The sequence below is a fragment of the Orycteropus afer genome, unplaced genomic scaffold, assembly GCF_000298275.1.
Source record: "Orycteropus afer afer isolate SDZICR_OR568_19922 unplaced genomic scaffold, OryAfe1.0 scaffold00040, whole genome shotgun sequence".
Taxonomy (NCBI): Eukaryota; Metazoa; Chordata; class Mammalia; order Tubulidentata; family Orycteropodidae; genus Orycteropus; species Orycteropus afer.
In genome coordinates, this window is record NW_006921627.1 from 12,473,212 (window position 1) to 12,495,611 (window position 22,400).

The 22,400-nt window shown below is 41.8% G+C and overlaps 1 protein-coding gene across 1 annotated transcript; it reads left to right on the forward strand.

Annotated features, from left to right (window-relative positions):
* Positions 1–36: 36 nt before the first annotated feature.
* Positions 37–20,516, forward strand: PEX5 (peroxisomal biogenesis factor 5). Its single transcript, XM_007937150.2, has 15 exons — positions 37–183; positions 502–537; positions 1,032–1,164; positions 1,535–1,666; positions 12,581–12,686; positions 13,211–13,301; positions 13,706–13,816; positions 14,083–14,175; positions 14,502–14,621; positions 18,097–18,240; positions 18,448–18,518; positions 18,933–19,145; positions 19,475–19,640; positions 19,974–20,131; positions 20,315–20,516. The coding sequence occupies exons 1-15, from the start codon at positions 37–39 to the stop codon at positions 20,514–20,516; spliced, it is 1,923 nt and encodes a 640-aa protein (XP_007935341.1).
* The last annotated feature ends 1,884 nt before the right edge of the window (positions 20,517–22,400 follow it).

Sequence of the window (22,400 nt, forward strand, 5' to 3'; positions counted from 1 at the left end):
AAACCTTCTGTGCCCATCAGAGAGCTGGCGGTCACCATGGCAATGCGGGAGCTGGTGGAGGCAGAATGCGGGGGTGCCAATCCACTCATGAAACTGGCTGGGCACTTCACTCAGGACAAGGCTCTGCGACAAGAGGGCTTGAGGCCTGGCCCTTGGCCCCCAGGAGCCCCTGCGCCTGAGGCGGTGAGCGAAAAGCCCAAATGCTGGGATGAAATATAGAAAGCCCAGATGTACGCCTTGGAATAACTGCTTTCTTTATTGTGTTGCAAATAATTGTTACCACCTAATGAGCGTTTACTAACACTGTACTAAGCACTGTGTATCTTTATATAAACAGAGGCATTGATTTTATAGATAAACTGAGGCCCAGAGAAGTTATGTGACTTGTCCAAAGTGTATAGCTGGAGCTGGAATTTTAACTCATGTTAAACTGACTTCACCTGTTTTCACCACCTGTTTTCACCACTGTACCGTATTGCCTTTCTTTCTGTTCCATTTTAGGTCTCTAAGCCTTTGGGAGTAGCCTCTGAAGATGAGGTAAATATATCAGCCTCTTTTCTACTGTAAACAGTTAAGTGCTCAACTACTGGCCAATAGATTGGTGGTTTGAACCCACTCAGAGGTGCCTTGGAAGACAGGCCTGACCATCTGCTTCCAAAAGGTCACAGCCTTGAAAATTCTTTGGTGCAGTTCTACTCTGTACACATAAGGTTGCCATGAATTGGTATTGACTTTATGGCAACAAATAACATTGGGCTTTTACCTTTAAACTTGGCTCATCCATATTTCAATCTTTGGACTTTCCTGACCAAGTGAGATTTGCTTCAGCTTTCCAGCTTGTTTTTTTTTTCATGATTTTTTGAATGTTTCAAAATCTATGGAAGGAAAGTTTCTTTCTCTCTTTTTAAAATTGTTTCCTGTTTCTTTGTTGCCCTTTTATTGTACCCGACATCAATATCCCTAGTCTAATAGACCATCTTTTGCTGGGACTTCATGACCTTATGGTTCATTTCACCATCTTTTTCTGACAGCTGGTGGCTGAATTCCTGCAGGACCAGAATGCACCACTTGTGTCCCGTGCCCCTCAGACCTTCAAGATGGATGACCTCTTGGCAGAGATGCAGGAGATTGAACAATCCAGCTTCCGCCAGGCTCCTCAGAGAGGTGATCCTAGAGTCTGGTAGGAGGGGAGGTCACCATTTTTTTGTGTAGGTAGGGCCAACAACAGAAAAAAAAAACCGAACTCACTGCTGTCAAGTTGAATCTGACTCATAGCTACCCCTCCTTAGGTTTCTGAGGCAGTATCACTATGGAAGTAGATTGCCCAATCTTCCTTTCGAGGAGTGGCTGGTGGGTTTGAACCGCCAGCCTTCTGGTTAGGCACTACGCCAACAGCGTTCCAAATTTGAATGCTGGTGGCATTGTGGAACTGGATGCAGAGGGAAACAAAAGGAGCATAGTGTTTTCATGTGCACTCAGGGTTCTTTAGGCATGATGGAATGATAAGTATTTCTTTTCTCTATTCTCTTTTAAGCCCCTGGTGTGGCAGACTTGGCCTTGTCTGAGAACTGGGCCCAGGAGTTTCTTGCGGCTGGAGATGCTGTGGATGTAACTCAGGATTATAATGAGACTGACTGGTCCCAAGAATTTATCTCTGAAGTTACAGGTGAGACTCTTCATGGGAAAATCTGTAATGGTTCCTAGGGGGCAATTAAAATTTCATACTGCTTCTCTAATTCATTTTAGGATACAGGGTGATTTTGGCTGTGTATGACTTTTCTAGCCTCTTGATTCGTTTTTGTAGGGCATTGAACCTGATTTCCTTTCAGTGATAAAGCAGACAATGGGATTGAACTGGATAAGAAATTTTTCAAAATCTGTAGTTCACACCCAAATATATGTATATATATGTATTTGTGTTTATACATGTATACATACAGAGGATGAAGAGTTAGGTTTACCTTTGTTATCTGGAAGCTTATTACTGTAGTTTGGTGGAGAGGATCCACAATTGGATGGATAGCTGTGTTGCCAGGAAGAGACAAATACTCACCATGGCACCTGGGATTTTGGCATTAAGTCATCTGGAATCTGCTTACCTTTGGAAAGTGGGATTATGGAATTCAAAGCCAAGATCATACTCTAATGATAAGAATGATAATTAATAGTAATAGCTAATGTTTTGTTCTTGGTTTTGTGTTGTTGTTGTTGTTGTTATGTGCCGTCGAGTCAAACCCGACTCATAGCGACCCCTCCTTGGGTTTCCGAGGCAGTATCACTACGGAAGTAGGATTGCCCAACCTTCCTTCCGAGGAGTGGCTGGTGGGTTTGAACCGCCAGCCGTCTGGTTAGCAGGCAAGTGTCTTAGCCACTATGCTACCAGAGCTCCTTTAAGTGTTTTAAATGTATTATCTATGTAATCCCCATGAAAACTTGAGGTACTTACTGATTTTATTTTTAGTTTCTGGACAAGAAAACAGAAGTTTAGAGGTTAAGTAACTTGCCCGCTTTGTATATGGTGGAGTTGGGATTTGACTGGGATGAATGATTCTCTTCTTTCTTGCTTGGCCACAGACTTCAGGGTCTCAGGTTAATCTCTCTTTGAGATTGTCCATTGCTCACTGCACGCCTTGGAATTGATCCTTCTCCTCCTAACCCTGCCTCATTGGGAGCACGAGGAGGGGCAGCCTCATCAGCTTTCCTCTTCCTGATTGTTCTCAAAGGGAAGCACCATTAGCCCTTTTCCAATTTAAGAGATCATAGATAAAAAGAGGTACATATGGAGAAAGTTAAAAATATTCCAGACTCTCAGAGAGCTCATACCGTCATAGTTTCTGAATATTTCTGGGATGATAAATAGGACCTGATTGGTTTCTCTTCCATATAATTCTTTTTTCTTCTTAAATAATAATTGTGTTTAAGTTTACATAGCAAATAAAGTTCCCATTTGACAATTTCTATATAAACTATTCAATGATATTCTTGTTGTTGTTGTTATGTGCCCTCGAGTCGGCCCCGACTCATAGCGACCCCTCCTTGGGTTTCCGAGGCAGTATCACTACGGAAGTAGGATTGCCCAACCTTCCTTCCGAGGAGTGGCTGGTGGGTTTGAACCGCCAGCTGTCTGGTTAGCAGGCAAGTGTCTTAGCCACTATGCTACCAGAGCTCCCTATTCAATGATACTAGTTAAATTTTTCATAATTTGTCATCGTTCTCATCCATTCTGTCTGTTTGTCCCATTTCTAGTACTCTAGTTTCCCTGCCCCCTTACCTTCTCATTTTTGCTTTAGAGTAATTTTTGACTATTTTGTCTCATAGAGATGATATTTTTAAAGGAGCTCGTTTTTCACAGGTGATATTCTTTAAATATTCGATGCGCCAATCTGTTATTTAGCTAAATCAAGGGATAATTTTGATTTAAGCTTTAAAGGGATCTCAGGGTGATCTTGGGGAGTCCTGTAGTCTCAACCAGTCCAGTAAGCCTGGACTTTTTAAGAATTTAAGTTTTGTTCTACGTTTTTCTTCCATTCTGTTAGCACCCTCTTATTGTGGTCCTGATCAGAATGATTGGTAGTAGTAGCCAGGTACCATCTCGTTCTGGTCTCAGGATAGATAAGAGCATGGTTTGTGTAGGCTATTAGTCCTATAGACTCCTTTCTTCTCTGAGTCTTTGATTTCCTTTCTCTTTTATTCTGGACGAGTAGAGAACAGTAGTTGTATCATCACATTGGGATGTAAAGCATACACTGTATTATGCCAGTTAACTGAGTGATTCCATGAGACTAGGGTTCTAAGCCTTCAAACCCAGAAAACTAGTCTTGCAAGGTGTTTGGAATGAGAAATATCTGTAACTGTGTCCCCTAAGTAGTTTATTAGGTATATGGATATATATACATGTACATACACACTTATGTGTACATATGCCTATAGAAGGAGCTCTGGTGGCGTAGTGTCTAAGGCACTTGACTGCTAACCAGGAGGCTGGCAGTTCAAACCCACCAGCCACTCCTTGGAAGGAAGATGGGGCAATCTACTTCTGTAGTGATATTGCCTCGGAAACCCAAGGAGGGGCTGCTATGAGTCGGGTCTGACTCGAGGGCACGTAACAACAACAACAACATGCCTGTAGATACATCTGCCTGTGCACACATATGTACCCATGTGTTCATAACCATATGCATATATGCCTATATACATATTTGTGTAACTGCACACATATTTTTTGGTTGTTGGTGTTGCAAAATTATATTTTTCATATTCTTTTCCAAAAGCATCCTTTTGTCTTATGCAGTTCTTAGAAATAGCATTTGTACTTCCCCTTCATTTGATGTTGCCTTTCCCATTACCAAAAATAAGAGTGTTCTCCCGCCCCCACAAATCTCTGGTAACCACCAGTGAGCATTGGTCTCCGTATATATATCTAGTCTTATTTTTTTAAGTAAAAGTATGATATAATATTTGTCCTCTTGTCATATCATTTTTATTGTCTTAAAAGTAGGGCTTCCTCCATACACAAAAGAGAAAAGCCCTTAAAATTTAAAAACCAAAACTCACCTTGAATAAAAGCTGTAACCGAAAAAACCAAAGTCACTGCAAAGTCACTGCCATCGAGTCAGTTCTGACTCATAGTGACCCCTCCTTGGGTTTCTGAGGCGTTATCTCTGTGGAAGTAGATTGCCCAGTCTTCCTTCTGAGGAGGAAGACTGGGCAATCTATGGCCCCTTGTATCATGGCTTCTTTTCCCAACCATAAGTTAGAGTTAAGGTACAACAGTAAGTGCTCTTGGTTTCATTAATAGTACTAAGTGCTTTATATTCAGAAACACATTTCATTTTCACAGTGATACTTGTAAGGTATTTTCACCCATTTTGTAGATGGAAAAACCTAAGATTTGGAAAGGTTAAAATACTTTGTCCCAAGTCATTCACTAACAGAGATGGTACTCAAACCCATGTTTGTTTTACCCTAGGTTCCAGTGTCTTCTCTATAGAATCGCCTCAAGCTAAAACCTGAACTGTAGCAAAGATGCTCCTTCAAACAGAAACTCAGTTTTTCACACAAACATTAGATGTAGGTGCTACCTTTTACCACAGAGAGACTTCTCTTGTAATGTAAGCATCAGCCATTTTTTGATGACTTGGGGGGGGGAATCACTGCTACTATGAACATTGAGATGGATGAAATTTTTGTTAGTTATTTGAATTGCTTGCAGCCAGTGATATGTTCCTTAACCCATAAATGTGAACATGTAAAAACATGTTGGATCTGTCTCACCTGTTAAATCCTCCTTGGGAACTCTCTCTCTCCTTCTATGTTTTTTAATGTTCTTTTAGAACCGTGCCTGCTTCACAGAGGCAAGAACATGGGAAGCAGGGAAAAGAAGTTGAGCTGTTTGGGGTCTGCCTTCATAAAAATGTCTTGTTGAAGTAGTATATTGCTTTGTATGTAGTAAGTCTTGACTATTTGTTGACAGAATGGAGATCTGGGAAAGTTAAAGGAAGTTTGATTTTCTGGTAATTTATTTTTAAATCATCTTCTCATAGCATTTGTGGCTGATTATTGCTTTGTGGATAAGTAAATTTTGAGATGAGAGAAGATGATACTCTTTAAATCTTTATTTTTTATCTCCATTGTTAAGGTCCTAGGATCATGTTTGAAAGGAACCTTTGAAGTTCTTTTTGTTTTGTTGCCTTTTTATTTGGAAATATGATTGCACCAGAAGTTGGCCCTCCTCCCGCCCCTCCAAATACACAAGAAGGTCTTTACTTCACTAATTTCTTATAATGTGACATTTTGTATAATTACCGTACAATGTCAAAATCAGAAAATTGCCACTGGTACAATCCACAGAGCTCAGTTGTACATGCATACTTTTTTTTATGTGTGTACGTGTATGTATTATTCTATGCAGTTTTATCACGTGAAGATTTGCTAACTACCACCACTATCAAGATACAGTTAGCACTACATGAAACTCATTTTTTAGTCTGCCATATGTATATAAATTTGTGGTATTAACATTTTTTTAAAAAAAATTTATTGTGATTTGGATGAAAGTTTATTGAGCAAATTCATCTTCCATACAGCAGTTCACATACACTTTGTCTCATGACATTGACTGTAATATCCCACAATGCAGCAGCTCTCTTCCCACTTCCTCCTCATAGCCACCTCTTCCTTGTGTCCTTCCCTCCCATGCACTCTTGCTCCCCTGAGCTGTTTCCCTGTGCATACACAGCCCTTCTGTTCTCCCATGATCGATCTCTCCAAGAAGTGTGTCTACCTAATGTACATGTTCAGCTCATATGCCTGTCTTTTGTTTGGCTAGAAGCCATAGGAGTGAGTTCAATTCCAGACCTGAAGGGCAGCTAGGGGCCATAGTTTCAGGGGTTCTACCAGGCTCTGTCAGATCAGCAAACCTGGTCCCTTTTTTATTTTTATTTTTTAAGATTTTGAGTTTTGTTCCACATTATTCTCCCACTCTATCCAGGATCTCCTACATAGACCCCCCTCTGAGTGGTTGACAGTGGTAGTTGGGTACCATATAGTTCTTTTGGTCTCATAGTCATGTAGGCTGAGGATTGCATGGTGTACCAGTCCTTTGGACTAATTGTTTCCATGAGTCTTTGCTTTCTTTCATTTCTTGCATCTAGATGGTTGCTTGCAAGCTTTTAAGATCATAGTCACTACTTGCCAAAGTAAGATGTGGAACAATGTTTTTATGTAGTATGTTATGCCAATTGAGCTTGATGTCCCCTGTGACCATGGTCCCAAGCCCACAAGTCCAACTACTTGCTCCCTCTAGGTAGCTGGCTGTGGCCAAGAAGTAACTATAATCTTGTCCCTTACCAGTTCTACTATATACCTAGAATTTCTTACAGAAGATACATATACACTTGCAGAAATGTTGTCTACCAACTCTATTCGTGGTCATGGGCACACTCCCCCATGCATAGACATACCTAATCATTCAGCCTGTCCACCCTACTATCCACCCATAGATCAATGTTTGCCATCACTGACAACACAGTACTATATGTGCAAAAGGGTTCACCTTTGTTGTCTGTATCTCCCATGCACCTCTCTATGTCTTCCTTTTCCTCAGTGCCACTGTGTTGGTTACTCACATTTGGTACATTGCCCCTTTCTTCACCCAAATCAATACTTGTCTCTACCTGTCTAGCAGTGTTCCCTCCCCTCCTCTCCCACCCCTGGTAACCAACAAAGAAAATTTCCTTCCATAGATAAATGTTTCCTTGACTTTTCACAATAATGTACTAATAAAATATTTGTCCTTCTGTGATTGACTTATTTTACTCAGCATAATGTTCTCCTAGTTCATCCATGGGAATTAACATTTTTGTGATGGAACATTCCCCTCCTCAAATCTTCTGGGTCAAATATTTTTCCCTCTTGTCCTTGCTCACTTCTGGGAATGAAACACATCTTTTGGTGTTTCTGAATTTAGACAACCTCAGCTAACATGGTATATGAAGTGTATAAGATAATCACGAAAGGTAACTCTGCACTTTCATAGGAAAAGAAAGCAATGGACGACAGTAGCACAAGATGATTAGCAGTAAGACTTCCCCTGGGTGGTAGAGGACGAGGCTATGGAATAATAATCTCATTGTGACATTTTCTGCTTTTGGTATGGGCCAGCCATGAGCAGGCAGTAATGATAATGATAATAATAGTTAATACGTGTTACTTTTTGCTTTACATATGCATTAACTCGTTTAGTCTTCACTGCAAACTCTATGAGGTGTTATTATTATCTCTGTTTTATAGATATGGAAATGGAAACTTAGAGGCCTTAAGTAACATATCTGAAGACACACATTGAGTAAGTGATAGGATTTGAACACAGATAGTGTGACCCTGGAGCCTCCATTTTTATTGCAGTGCTATGCAGCAAATAGAAACTTTTTCATGGATAAGGGTAGGAAGTTTTGAGTTTATAACTTTTGAGGTTGGGGTAGATATGCCTACCTACCCACTGCTGTCAAGTAGATTCTGATTCATAGGGATCCTGTAGGACAGAGCTGAATTGCCCTGTAGGGTTTCCAAGGCTGTAAATCTTTACAGAAGCAGACTGCCACATCGTTCTCTGGCAGGGTGGCTGGTGGGTTCGAACTACGTATCTTTTGGTTAGCAGCTAAGCACTTTAACCACGGTGCCACCAGGGTTCCTTAGATATGCTTAGAAGGAATGAATACATAATGAGAAGCTGTGTGATCTGGAGGTGAACAGTCTGAATTGGATACTTGGTATCTATGTTGTTGGTTGTAGCTCTACTAATCTGTGTGACCTAGAACAGTCCTTTCTTTTCCTTAGGTCTTAGCTACTTCAGTCTCAAAGGCATCCGAATGGATCTGATTTTCCATAAGTATTTCTCAAAAAAGATTGTGAAGGCCAGCGGTATTCTTTAGGTTATTTTATTTTGATTATTTTATTGGAGCAAGTTTCCAGTGCCAGAAAGTTCTGGATCTTGTGGCTAATATGGCCAAATGCCAAGTTACAGCTATTTGAGGCTGTTTCATCTGGGACCCGCCCCCCCAATTCTGCCTTATGTCCGTTGTAAAGTCCAATGATTTGTATTTTTCCTGTTGCTCTTTCCCTTGAGAGGAGTATTCCACAAGAATGGTGTTCTCTGTCATTTGAGAGCACTTGTGGCCAGAATATCTTTTTGCAAAACACTGTAGTTGAGAATTGAGAGTGACTAGAGAGTAAAGTGGAGAGATAGGTTATTTTTCAATGGAATGGAACCAGAGGACAGGGAGGTAATACTAAATGTGGTTAAATTCTAAGCATCTTATTAGATACTCCACTGTTGAGTCAACTGTCTAGTGGAGAAAAGGAAAGAGAAATGTTACCTATAAGAACTAGTGGGGAAGAGCAAAGAAGAATGAAGGAAACCAAAGATTCATGGAAACAATTAGTCCAAGCAACTGGTACATCATGTAATCCTCAGCCTATACAACTGTGAGACCAGAAGAACTAGACAGTGCCTAGCTACCACTGTCAACCACTCAGGGGGATCTGTGTAGGAGATTCTGGATAGAGTGGGAGAACAATGTGGAACAAAACTTAAAATCATTAAAAAAAAAAAGGACTAGGTTTGCTGGTCTGATAGAGCCTGATGGAATCATTGAGACTGTGGTCCCTAGCTCTCCTTCACATCTGGAATTGAACCCACTTCTGTGGCATCTAGCCAAACAAAAGACAGGCATATGAGCTGAACATTTACATTAGGTAGATACACTTGGAAAGAACAATCATGGGAGAATAGAAGGGCTATATATGCACAGGGAGACAGCTTAGGGGGCAGGAGTGCATGGAGGGATGGACACAGGAAAGAGGTAACTATGGGGAGGAAGTGGGAGGGAGCTGTTGCATTGTGGGAAATTGTAGTCAATGTCATGAGACAAAGTGTATGTAAGCTGCTGTATGGAAAGTGAATTTGCTCTGTAAACTTTCACCCAAATCACAATTAAAAAAAAAAAAAAAGAGCTGGTGGGGAGAATCTGGATCTAAATGTTGAGAGTCCTTAAAATTAAGGGAAAGAGTCTGTGACACAACAAAACAAAACAAAACAAAAAACCAAAAAAACTAATTATATCTTTTATTATATTAGTAATATATTAGTTATTTACAATTAGGCATATTGTGAAAAGTCTTAAGCCTTTATTTTTTCAGATTTTGAGATTACTTTCTCAAATGTTGAGATCACTTTGTTGAAATCATTCAGGCAAAGTCTCAGCTAAAATGGAATAGATACCATTAACAACCAGGGGATAGAGTTGCCTTCTCACCATTAAAAACAATAGTCAGATCTTCAGATTGGGGATAGATGAGGTTGGGCAGTGTACTTCTGTAGTGATACTGCCTCAGAAACCCAAGGAGGGGTGGAGGTCAGGTCGCTATGACTCCACCCAACTCCACACATATAACAACAACAACAAGGTCGGGGCAGAGGAAAAGAACACCACAGACTCACCCTTTCTATTTGTATTCATTATTTAGACCCATTGGAATGATCTGTTTCATCGTTCCTTTTTTTTTTTTTCCTGGCCCCACGGTAGTGAAGGGCAAAGTCCAGGAGGTTGAGAAACAGTTCCTACCCTTATTCAGCCTTGGTATGTTTATTCTGATGTTGCAGCAGTGCCCTTTGTCACTGACCTTCTCAGACAGTTCCTAGAATTTGACTCAAAAACAGCGAGTCAAACCTAATCAAAGGTGATAGAAGTCAGAATAGTGTTTACCCCTGGAGGGTGGTGAGTGTTGAAGGACATAGAGAGCCTGGGGGCAGGGGATTGGACTGTAAAGGTCTATATCTTGATCTGGGTGCTGGTTATATGCATATATTCATATATGTGGAAATTAATCACTATGGAAGTTGGAAGCAATACTCAGACTCACTGTAACATAAAGAATTGGTCGATGTTCAACCATTTCAGGAGGTAGCATATGATCAAGAATTGATGGTACTAAAGGAAGAAGTCCAAGTTGCACTGAAGACATTGGTGAAAAACAAGGCTCCAAGAACTGATGGAATACCAATTGAAATGTTTCAACAAATGGATGCAGCGTTGGAAGTGCTCACTTGTCTATGCCAAGAAATGTGAAAAATAGCTACTTGGGCCAACAAACTGGAAGAGATTCATATTCGTGCCCATTTCAAAGAAAGGCAGTCTAACAGAATGTGAAAATTACTGAACAATATCATTAATATCACACACAAATAAAAGGTAAATTGACAGGGAGCTGCCAGAAATTCATGCCTGATGCAGAAGAGGAGTTGGAATGAGGGTTATCATTGCTGATGTCAAATGAAGCTTAGCTGAAAGCAGAGAATACCAGGAAGATGTTCACCTTTTACCGATTATGCAAAGGCATTTGACTGTGTGTATCATAACAAATTATGGATAACATTGCAAAGAATGGGAATTATAAAACACTTACTTGTGCTGATACAGAGGCTGTATATAGACCAAGAGACGCTTCAAACAGAATAAGGGGATACTGCATGGTTTTAAGTCAGGAAAGTTGTGACTCAGGGTTATATCCTTTCAGCATACTTACTCAATCCATATGCTGAACAAATAATCCAAGAAGCTGGATTGTATGAAGAAGAACATGGCATCAGGATTGGAGGAAGACTCTAATAACCTGTGATGTGCATATGACACAACCTTGCTTGCGGAAAGCAAACAGGCTTGAATTGCTCTCTGATGATCAAAGAGTACAGCCTTCAGTATGGATTACACCTCAACAAAAAGAAAACAAAAATCCTGACAACTGGACCAATAAGCATCATCATGAAAAATAAGAGAAAAGATTGAAGTTGTCAAGGATTTCATTTTTTTTGGATCCAGAGTCAATGCCCAGGGAAGAAGCAGCAGTCAAGAGATCGAATGATGTATTACGTTGGGCAAATCTGCTGCAAAAGATCTCTTTAAGGTATTAAAAAGCAGAGATGTCACTTTGAAGACTAATCTGCCCCTGACCCATGCCATGGTATTTTCAGTTGCTTCATATGCATGTGAAAGCTGAACAATGGATAAGGAAGACTGCAGAAGAATTGATACCTTTGAATTATGGTGTTAATGAAGAATATTGAATATACCATGGTCTGCCAGAAGAATAAACAAATCTATCTTGGAAGAAGTATAGCCAGAATGTTCCTTACAAGCAGGATGGTGAGACCTTGTCTCACAGACTTTGGATATACTCTCAGGTGGGATCAGTCCCTGGAGAAGGATATTATGCTTAGTAAAGTAGAGGGTCAGCAAAAAAGAGGGAGCCCTCAATGAGGTGGATTGACGTGGTGACTGCAACAATGGGCTCAAACATAGCAACAATTACGGAGATGGCACAGGAGTGGGCAGTGTTTCATTCTCTTGTACATAGGGTCCCTGTGAGTCTCAACTGACTTGACAGCACCTAATAACAAGATACTTAAGTTTGGTGTACTATACACTTTCATGTTTGTATGTTACACCTCATTTAAAAAATGAAGAAAAACAAAACCAAACATCTGTCGATAAGAGTGGACTCATGTTTCTTTAATTCTGGCTTAGCATTCTGGCTCTCAGATTCTCTTAGTAGGCATATTGAGATGAAATGAAATTCCTTTTATTGGGATGATATAAACTCTGGACCAAGGATGACAGACCAGAGGCTTGACAAGGGCTTGCTTTCTTCCTTAGCTTCTTACTCTGTAGTACCTTTAAGGAAGGGGAAGGCTCTGGGGCCTGCTCTTTCTTATTGAGGGCTCTCATACTTCAAGGAGAAGGATTTGGTGCTTAATCCTTTTCCTAGCCTCTTGATTTGGTCTTTTGTTCACAGCTCTCAGTAAACTTCTTCCCAAGGCTCTTAAGGAGCAGGCTGGCTATTGAAGAGGACCTTGGAATTTAGTAGTACAGTACGTTCTTTCAACCAGGGGTCCCTGAGGGAGTCCACAGGATTTTGTCTGATTCGGCGTAGTTAAGAGGATCAGTTGAATATGTGTAGCAGTCTTCCTTTCCCTGGTCTCTCATTGACCTTCATGTCATTTCCACCTTTCTGCTCCTTGCAGATCCTTTGTCTGTGTCCCCTGCCCGCTGGGCTGAGGAATATCTGGAACAGTCAGAGGAGAAGCTGTGGCTGGGAGAGCCTGAAGGGACATCTGCCACTGATCGTTGGTGAGTCCAGCTACTTATTTCTGGATCCTGTGAAAGGAGTGTTGGGCAGTTTTTCTCAGTTTCTCCCAATCTTCTCCATCCATATTCTCAAACTAATTTTAAATCCCCTTTTTCTACTTTCATTTTTAAGGTTTCTACTTGTATTATTACCCCTACTAATTTTCCTTTCAAAATGTAGTGAAGGCAAGAATCCTAACTGTACCCTACCAAAAGTTGGTAACTCTGTCTTTTACATCCTTTCCCCTTTTCATATTTGAGCATACTATCTATCCATCCTTCTCTCTGCTAGGATATGTTTGGGAAAGGGAGAAGTAAAATGCTGTAGCTAGTACTTTCCCACTTCTGCCCAAATGTCCTTCTTTAATGAACTAGGAATTTGTAAGTCCTCAATAAGAGAGTGGAGTAGTTGTCGCCCTACCTCTCACCACATAGGAACTGTAATTGTCATAGGCTGGGAGTGGGGAATAACAGGGAAGGTGGTGGCTGACTAATGTATAAAGTGAGTTTGTCTTTCCTTGTTCTAGGTGTGATGAATATCATCCTGAGGAGGATCTGCAGCACACGGCCAGTGACTTTGTGGCCAAGGTGGATGACCCAAAATTGGCTAACTCTGAGGTGAGCCACCTCCACTGCATTTTTGCCTAGCAGAACTGATTTCAGAAGGCAAGAATCTTACTTCTCTCCCCCAAGTTTAATTTAAAGAGAGGCAGATGAAATCCTAAGTCTTTTCCTTCCTGCCCAGAGAACAGAAACTTAAGATCTTGCTTCTCCCTTCCAATACTCTTTCCCTCATTTCCTTGCCTACTAATCCCATTCTGTTTTCTGATGCTTTCTCAAACCTTTAGAGCCAGAAATCTCTTTCTTTTTGCTCTCTGCTTTGTTCAGGGTCATTAGCATATCTTGTGTGCGGCTAGAGATGGTCAGGGGGAAGGGAGAGTGCAGGGTCCCCTTGGGCATGATTGAGAGTACACACCTGGAAGTCCTCTCCCAAGTGGCCTATGTGTGTCTCTGTGCCCCAGTTCCTGAAATTCGTGCGGCAGATTGGCGAGGGGCAGGTGTCCCTGGAGTCCGGTGCAGGGTCGGGCCGAGCTCAGGCAGAACAGTGGGCAGCAGAGTTTATGCAGCAGCAGGTAGGACATTGTCACATTCCAGTCCCACTTCAGTGTCAGCTGGTGCACATATTTTGGGCTCAGTGTTCAGTGGTCCCAGATGGGGAAGGGATTGTTATCGCCAGCTTCTCTTGGTAGCTTCCAGGTCCTGAGTGGGTGGGACAGAGATTCTGAGAATGTCCTCCTTCTTAGAAGTGTTGAGGTTGGTGATGTGGCTAGTGGGTGTTGAGTCGCTATTTAGTGGATAGGAAGTTGTTGGTGGTACTGATCAGACTTCTTTGTCACAGGGTACATCAGAGGCCTGGGTTGACCAATTTGCAAGACAAGTGAATACGTCTGCCCTTGATATGGAGTTTGAGCGAGCCAAGTCAGCTGTAGAGGTGAGAACATAGTGCAAGAGCAGGTATCACAAGAGAAAACACTCCTATGGTGACAGTGGGTGTATTAATGTCAAAGATGAAAAATACTGCATTTCATCATATTCCTGGATCATTCGTGTCAGAATTGCTTGGGGGTGGGTTGGGTGCCTTTTAAAAATGCCAGTTCTGAATCTCTGGGAATCAAAACTGCAAGTCTGTGTTTTTTAAAAAAGCTCAACAGATGATTCTTAAACACATTGAAATTTATGAACTACTGCCCTGGGAGTCCTTGTGGGCTGAGGGTGGGGTGGAGTATTCATGATGAATCTCCCTTTTCATCCTTACAGTCTGATGTCGATTTCTGGGATAAGTTACAGGCAGAGTTGGAGGAGATGGCAAAACGAGACGCTGAGGCTCACCCGTGGCTGTCTGACTATGATGACCTCACGGCTGCTTCCTATGATAAGGTAAGAGCTTGCGTTTCAGGTTCCAGAATTCCTTCCTTTATTGTCTCTCCTTTAAACGTACATTTGAAGGATACTCACATTTAAGTAATTATTTTCTTGACCCTTCTCCTCAAAAAGAAGTGTGAATCATTTCCTTGTTCCTGCTGTCCTTCAGTAATTAAATGTATCCTTTATTCTTGGGTTGTAAAGGTTAATAAGATCACCCTTGTCAAATAATGATGATTCAGTGGTACAACTATACTAGAGGCTAGCACATGATGCATTAAGAGTAGGAGCTTTGCTCAGGGGGTCACTTTGTGAACAATTTTGAGAAAATTGCTAACTCCTAGGTAGGGAGTGGTAGTTGGTGGACTTTGCCTCCATGTCTTAATATCTTTTTAACTTGCAGATTTAAGTTCTAATCTCTTCTAATAGGTAGTAGCCACTTGGGCCCAATTCACAGTTTGTGAAGAATTATATTAAATATATTAAGTATTAGGAAATTCCCTCTAGTCTGGTGAAAGGTGATCGAATTTTGGATATAGCACGTGCTGTTGACTTAGAAGCTTATCTTAAGTCTGGGCTGCTACTATAAAACAAATCTACTTGTGGATTGTAGGATACTTGAGAACGTAGTTAACGGTTGCGCTCCTGAGTTGAAGCATGAATGGGCAGGGAGAGAAGTACTTGGTTTTGAATAAAGCAAGACCAACTGAGGAGGTGAATAGTGTGTCTTTTTCTCAACTCAGTTCTGCTTGGGAGAGGATTGTGGGGTGAGAACCAGAGCCTGAGATGCTGGAGATGGATTGTGTTATATATAATGAGGGAGCTGTGCGTGGATAGGGAAGAAGGAATTCAGGATGACTTAAAAAAGGCTTTGATTTGAGAGTCAGTGCAAAGCTTAGAGCTAGGAAAAATATGATTTTGCTTATTCTAGCCTGATTTCCTGCCCCACCCCAAGAACAATTCTGTGATAAAATAGAGAAGAGAGCTTACTTCTTGGCAAGGCCTGCCAGAGTTTTGCTATTGGAAGTTTATGCTATAGAACTCTGATGAGAGGTGAAGGAAATGCCTGTATTGATTAATTAATTAATGTTAATTGTATTAACAATTTGATAGCTTGCATATCTGATCAGTAATGTAAAGAGGGTAGCTACATGGACAAGAAAGACACTTAGAGATCCTCGTGGTTACAAGATCATGACATTGATTTATTGCATTGAAAACATGTAAAAAGCGTTCATATCATTCCTGTTGTCATATATAGGGTATTATATATTTTTTCCTTTTATGCTTTATTGTGTTTTAGGTGAAAGTTTACATAGGAAATTAGGTTCCAATTTAACAATTTTTATACAGCTTATTCCATCACATTGATTACATTTTTTGCAATATGTATACATTGTCATTATTTATACTGCTTTTGCTCTGTTTCTGTTAATTTAACTTCCCTGCCCCTCCTTCGCTTTTCATCTTTGTTTCAGGGTACATGTTGACCATTTGGTCTATATATAGTCAATTATTTAAGGGAGCACAGTATTCATGGGCAATATTGTTTATGTTATAAGCCAATCTATTATTTGGATGAAAGATGACCACTGAGAGTGGTTTCAGTTCCAAGTTCAAAGGGTCTCTTAGGGTGATAGTCTCAGGGCTTCCTTAGTCTCAGCAGTGTATAATATGGGCCATTATATTCTAAAAGAATCCAGAGCAATGAGGATAATATCTATTTATAAATATCAATTTTTTGATAAGGCTTTGTTATATATTTACATCTGATGCTCCCAGTAACTCTGAGTGGCAGCAATTATTTTCATTAGGAAATTGACTTATAAATGACAGTAATCTTTGTTTCTTATAGAGTGGCTTAACACATGGATTAATGAGGAACAGTAGTTAAGGTTGAATGCAGTAGGATTTATTTGTTAAACTCTAGATAGTTTAGGGCTGGGGTCAGCAAACTGACCTGCAGGCTACATCCCATCCCATCACCTTTTTCTGAATGGCCTATGAGCTGAGAGTGGTTTTTAATATTTTAAAATGGTTGAAAAAATGGAAAGAAGAATAATACTTTTGTGCTTTGTGAAAATGATAGAAATTTCATATTTTGGTGTCCATCAATAGAGACTGCTTTTGGAACACAGCTGTGTGCATTTGTTTACATATTATCTATGGCTGCTTTTGTGCAACATGGTGGAGTTGGATAGCTGTGAAAGACCTGTAAAGTCTGGAATATTTACTCGCTGTCCCTTTACAGAACAAGTTGGCTAGATTAGGGTAATTTCTGCTTGCTGAGTTTTTATATTCTATAGAGATATCCCAAGGACATACCAATTCTCAACATTAAAATACTTTTTGTATTTATACATTTATCCCACATCTATCTCTTATGTGTCTTGCTTCTTAAACCTCCATTGTAATTATTTAATTTCCCTTTGTGACAAATAATTCCCTTCTGATGAGTTACAATAGTTTACAACTTCGCTGGTAAAATTTATGTGTTTTGGATTCTTTAGCAGTTTCACAATAACGATGAAAAAAGGGGCCTCATGTCTGTATTATATACTGTCTTATTCTAATTTGTCCTTCGCTGCATTTAGAAGGGCCCTGCCCGATATTTGGCATCTTGTTTTTATCCTGGTATGTTGTTTCATGATGATAACCATTTATTCTCCCAAAGAAGCATTTCATTTGCTTGTCCCAAGTCTTACTGCTTACTAGTGAATCCCAGCATACCTTATTACCCACTGTTTAATGTAAAGTACTACTAGACAAAACTTTGCAGACAGCATCACAACTCTTCTCTCACATTACGAATCCTCAGCTAGAAGTGGCAGTGCTAACAGAGAATAATGCCTTTCAGAAGTATTCTCTGCCATCAGGATTTTGGCATCTAGCTTTCATTTACTATGAGATACAAATTAATAATAATAATTATTAAGAATTGAATTGGGAAATAAATTTTTCAGTGTCCTTATAAAGGTTATCCAGTCAATGCACATGATGACTCAGAGCTTGGTAAGAGTTGCAGCTGAATGGCAGGGCTGCTGACTTCAAAGTGCATTTGCTTTAAACACTATCACATTGTTTGGAGGATAATGAGAAATGTACTTTGTATGGCAAAGGAGTGCTTATCTCATTACTGTTACTGTAAGTAGCTCCTATCCAGTAGTGAGAATTTAAGGCTGTGGAAATACAGGCCTATCAAGATTTCCTAAAATAAGCTTATTCCCAGCATGAGTCAGTTTGTAGACTGGCATAGCTTCCCAGTTCTTGTCAACAGTAGATGGCAGTGTGAGCATGATACTGAATGCTTTTACTTTAGTCCGAGATGATGCTTTGTAATAGGGATAATTTGCCAATATTTAATTCAGGTGTCTTTTTGGAGGCCTTCAGCATCTTTCTTCACCCGTGCTGTGGTTTTCACCCTTCCATCTCTGCTACTGGCTATGATGGCTCTCTCAGAGGGTTTCTCACTTGTTTCACTTCCTTGTAGGGGTACCAGTTTGAGGAGGAGAACCCTTTGCGTGACCACCCCCAGCCTTTTGAGGAAGGGTTGCGGCGACTTCAGGAGGGGGACCTGCCAAATGCTGTGTTGCTTTTTGAGGCAGCTGTGCAACAGGATCCTAAACACATGGAAGTGAGTGACTCATTATTCTGACTTCCGACTGGGGACTGCTTCCTCCAGTCCCGAGGGAGGCCCCGAAGAGAGTAGTGCAGATGTGGTAGGGCCTGGGTGGTGGCCTGTGGTGGAAAGGGTGAATGAGATGATGAGCGGGGGAAGCTAGGGTGGGGGAATATGGAAAATAGAATGCAAAGGTGACAGACTCTGTCAACTTCTCTCTAGGCTTGGCAGTATCTGGGCACCACTCAGGCAGAGAATGAACAAGAACTATTAGCCATTAGTGCCCTGCGGAGGTGAGTACATTGAAAGGTGGGGGCTGGTGATGGTTCCAGGGCTCTGCAATAGCATTTACGATGATAGGCATCCAGAACCAGCTCGTTTTCTTCTTTCTGGTCACTGACAGCAGTGTTTTCTCATGTTGAAAATGTGAAGTTTGGAATGAGTTGGGGAAAATCAGTTCCATTTTCCTCATCAGCTTTTGATTTCATTTTTGAGGCCATGGCTGGTTCCTTGGTCATAAACATTTTTCCTCTTCTCAGATCTGTAACTATGCGATTAACTCAGAGGATTCCTCTATTATCGAAATCTGAAGGGATAGGACAGATGAGACCATTGGTCTGCATTTCAAAGCTTGGTTTGAATCTCTGGGTATGGATGAGTGCCACTGTCATTGCTCATACCAAGTCTGCCTGTCTCTGTCCAAACAGGTGTCTGGAGCTAAAGCCAGATAACCGGACAGCACTGATGGCACTGGCTGTAAGCTTCACCAATGAGTCCTTGCAGCGCCAGGCCTGTGAAACCCTGCGAGACTGGCTGCGCTGTACACCTGCCTATGCCCATCTGGTGACACCTAGTGAAGAGGGGGCAGGTGGGGCAGGATTGGGCCCCAGCAAACGTGTCCTGGGATCTCTGTTGTCTGAGTGAGTGTGAGGGGGTCTTGCATTGAAAGATGGTAAGCTGAGTCCCAGGTGGGAGGATGACCTTGATTTTGGAACTTTGAATACATTGAGACTCCAGGGTCCAAGAGTGGGGTGGGAAACCCGGGATCACCTCGAGGGAGGTCTGTGTTCTACAGTTCAGTGCTTGGATAAAACAGAAAACGGGGATTTCTAGGTTAGAATGTGGGACTAGGCCAATAGGTAGATTATTCATGGGGAGATAATTGACTGATTAAGCAGTTATCTGTAGAGTATAGGAATATTAACATATCCATCTACCTATTTTTTTCTGTTTTTTTCTCCTTACCTAGCTCCATGTTTCTTGAAGTAAAAGAACTCTTCCTGGCAGCTGTGCGCCTAGACCCTACGTCCATTGACCCTGATGTGCAGTGTGGATTGGGAGTCCTTTTCAACCTCAGTGGGGAATATGACAAGGCTGTGGACTGTTTCACAGCTGCCCTCAGTGTTCGTCCCAATGTGAGCCTCTGGGGAGAAATGGAAATGGGCTATGACCGTACTCTATTGAAGAATGATTTTTTTTGGGGACTTTTGGAGTCATGGTCTATTTTATTCCAGTGCCTGATATGCTGACTGCCTTGGGAGGATTGGGAAAAGAAGAGTGGATATAAAGGAGTCAGCATGGGGTGAAATGTTACATTGTGGCCACCCAGTGAACTCTTGAGAAAGAAATGGGAAAGTAACACAAGTCAGCCTGAAACAGAGTAGTACAGTAGGGTGGGGGTGGGGGTATTGGTAGAGGTTTGATCTGAGGCAACTCATGTTCCTGATGCTCTTCCACCCCCATCCCAGGACTATTTGTTGTGGAATAAGCTAGGGGCCACTCTGGCCAATGGGAACCAGAGTGAAGAAGCAGTAGCTGCATACCGCCGGGCCCTTGAACTACAACCTGGCTATATCCGGTCCCGCTATAACCTGGGAATCAGCTGCATCAACCTTGGGGCTCACCGGTGAGAATATCTATTGAGCAGTGAATGAATGGACTCTTTTTCCCTGTCTTAGGTCCTTCTTCCTCATTCTCTGATCCTGTCATTTGACCAACCAGTCTTAGCCTTCTCTCTCCCCAGGCAAACAGGCCACCTCCTTCCATTGCTGTTCTGCTCACTAGCTCTCATTCCTCTTCTTCCCTACAGGGAGGCTGTGGAGCATTTTCTGGAGGCCCTGAACATGCAGAGGAAAAGCCGGGGCCCTCGGGGAGAAGGAGGCGCCATGTCAGAAAACATCTGGAGCACACTGCGTTTGGCATTGTCTATGTTAGGCCAGAGTGATGCCTATGGGGCAGCTGATGCCCGGGATCTGCCCACACTCCTAGCTTTGTTTGGCCTGCCCCAGTGACAGTGGGATGGGCTGCCCTGTGAGTGTCCGCCTGGGGGGGTCCCCGCTCTGTATGTGACTCCCTCTCCCCAAACGGGCTTACCAAGGGGGTGGGCTGATGACCACAAGCGGTACGGCCTCTCAGGAGCCTCCTCAGTATAGGGGCAGGTAGTCTGTGTTCTAATCCTACATAATTGTAGGAAAATGAGCTGTGTTGTCTCTCAGACCCTTGATAATTCAAGGGCTGTACATCCAGCTACAGATCTCTCTGCTTGTTATGCCCTTTCTTGGTGCTGCTTGAGTAGGACCCAAAGATAGAGGGGTAACTGTTATCATCAGCTACCATTTCTAATAGGGCCTACCACATTTGTAACGTCTGTCTTTTCCCCCACTACAAGTCGGGAGTTGATCATAGTATAGCTTCCTTAGGCAGTTGTGTGTAGAAGATTCTCCTACCGTGCACCTCTAAAGATGACTACAGCTGGGATGGGATGTGTTAGGCGTTGACCTGTTTGATTAAATGTTAATTGGGCTCAGCAGAGCTGAGTTTTGGTAGAGACGCTCATAGTTCTGTCATCCTTGGACCTCTCCTGGCCATGAGCTCAGTTTCCCTCTGAGTAGGATGCTGCAAGCAGTAATGCTTATATCATCATTGTAGGGCCTCAGGAGCTTAGGTGTGGGTCATCAAGGGGCCAGAGCCAGTTGCTGCAGGGTATTTGGGGGTGGAGGAGGAGGAAGACTTATTTGCGGAATAAGCCTAGAGGGAACCAGATCAGGAGCTCTGTTCTGAGTGCTTTGGTGGGAGGACAGAGCAGGTGGGATGTGGGTTGTGAGTGCAGCAGTTCCTCTTCTTGGAAAGACCTGTGTGTAGGGGTTGAGCTAGCTCCTCTGGAAAGTTGGTTCAGAGATTGTAACCTTGCCAGATTCCTTGCAAAGAGGGGCATCAGTGTTACTGTAAGCCTTTGCTGTACTTCTTGAAATGTTTGTAGGGGAGAATGTCAAAAAATCCCCCTCCTCCCTATTACCTCACATGGTGAAGATCGAGGGAAGATGAGGGAGCAGCTTGGATTCTTCTCAACTGTCCCTGCATGGGGAGATACACTTACTCCTGGAAATGACTGCTAAACCTCTTGCCTTGTCTTCAGTAGCTAATGATCAGAGAGATTTTTTTTTTTAAACTACCATGTTCCCAAAGTTTCATCCTGAAATTTATTTTTCTTTGTATGAATGTGAATATGATTTAAAAATAAAACTGTAAAATATTTGTATGAAAAATAAATGGAGCTGACATGGGTATGAGTCCTGCTGCCAGTCAAGAAGGTGGGGGCAGAAGGTGGGTTGGTGTTTGGAGGATTAATATTCAGCAGTTTTCCTCTTCTCTCTATGTTTTCAAAATCTAATTAGTAGATTGATTATCCATCCATCCATCTAGTAATTGTGGAGAACCTAATATACACTTTACTGGTAGTATGAATAAGATGGAAAGGTCCCTGTCTTCATGGAGCTTATGGTCTAGCAGGAGAGATAGGTGTTTAACAATCATATACATTTTTCACACATGTATTACCACTACTAAGGAAGGTACAGGGTGCTGTATAAAAGTTAAAGGTCCCTGGGTGGTGCAAACAGTTTGCACTTGACTAAACTAAAGGTTGGCAGTTTGAACCTACTTAGTGGCTCCATGGAGGAAAGGCGTGGCAATCTTCTGTAAAGATTAGTCAAGAAAACCCTAAACACATGGGTCTCCATGAGTCAGAAGGAACTCAACAGCAATGGGTTTTGATAAAATTTTGGTATTGTTTTGATTATGAATTACATGGGAGGATTTTGCTAATGTCTTCAGTGCTTGAGGTTTCTAAAGGATCCCTGGTGGTGCAGTGGTTAAATGCTTAACTACTATCTGAA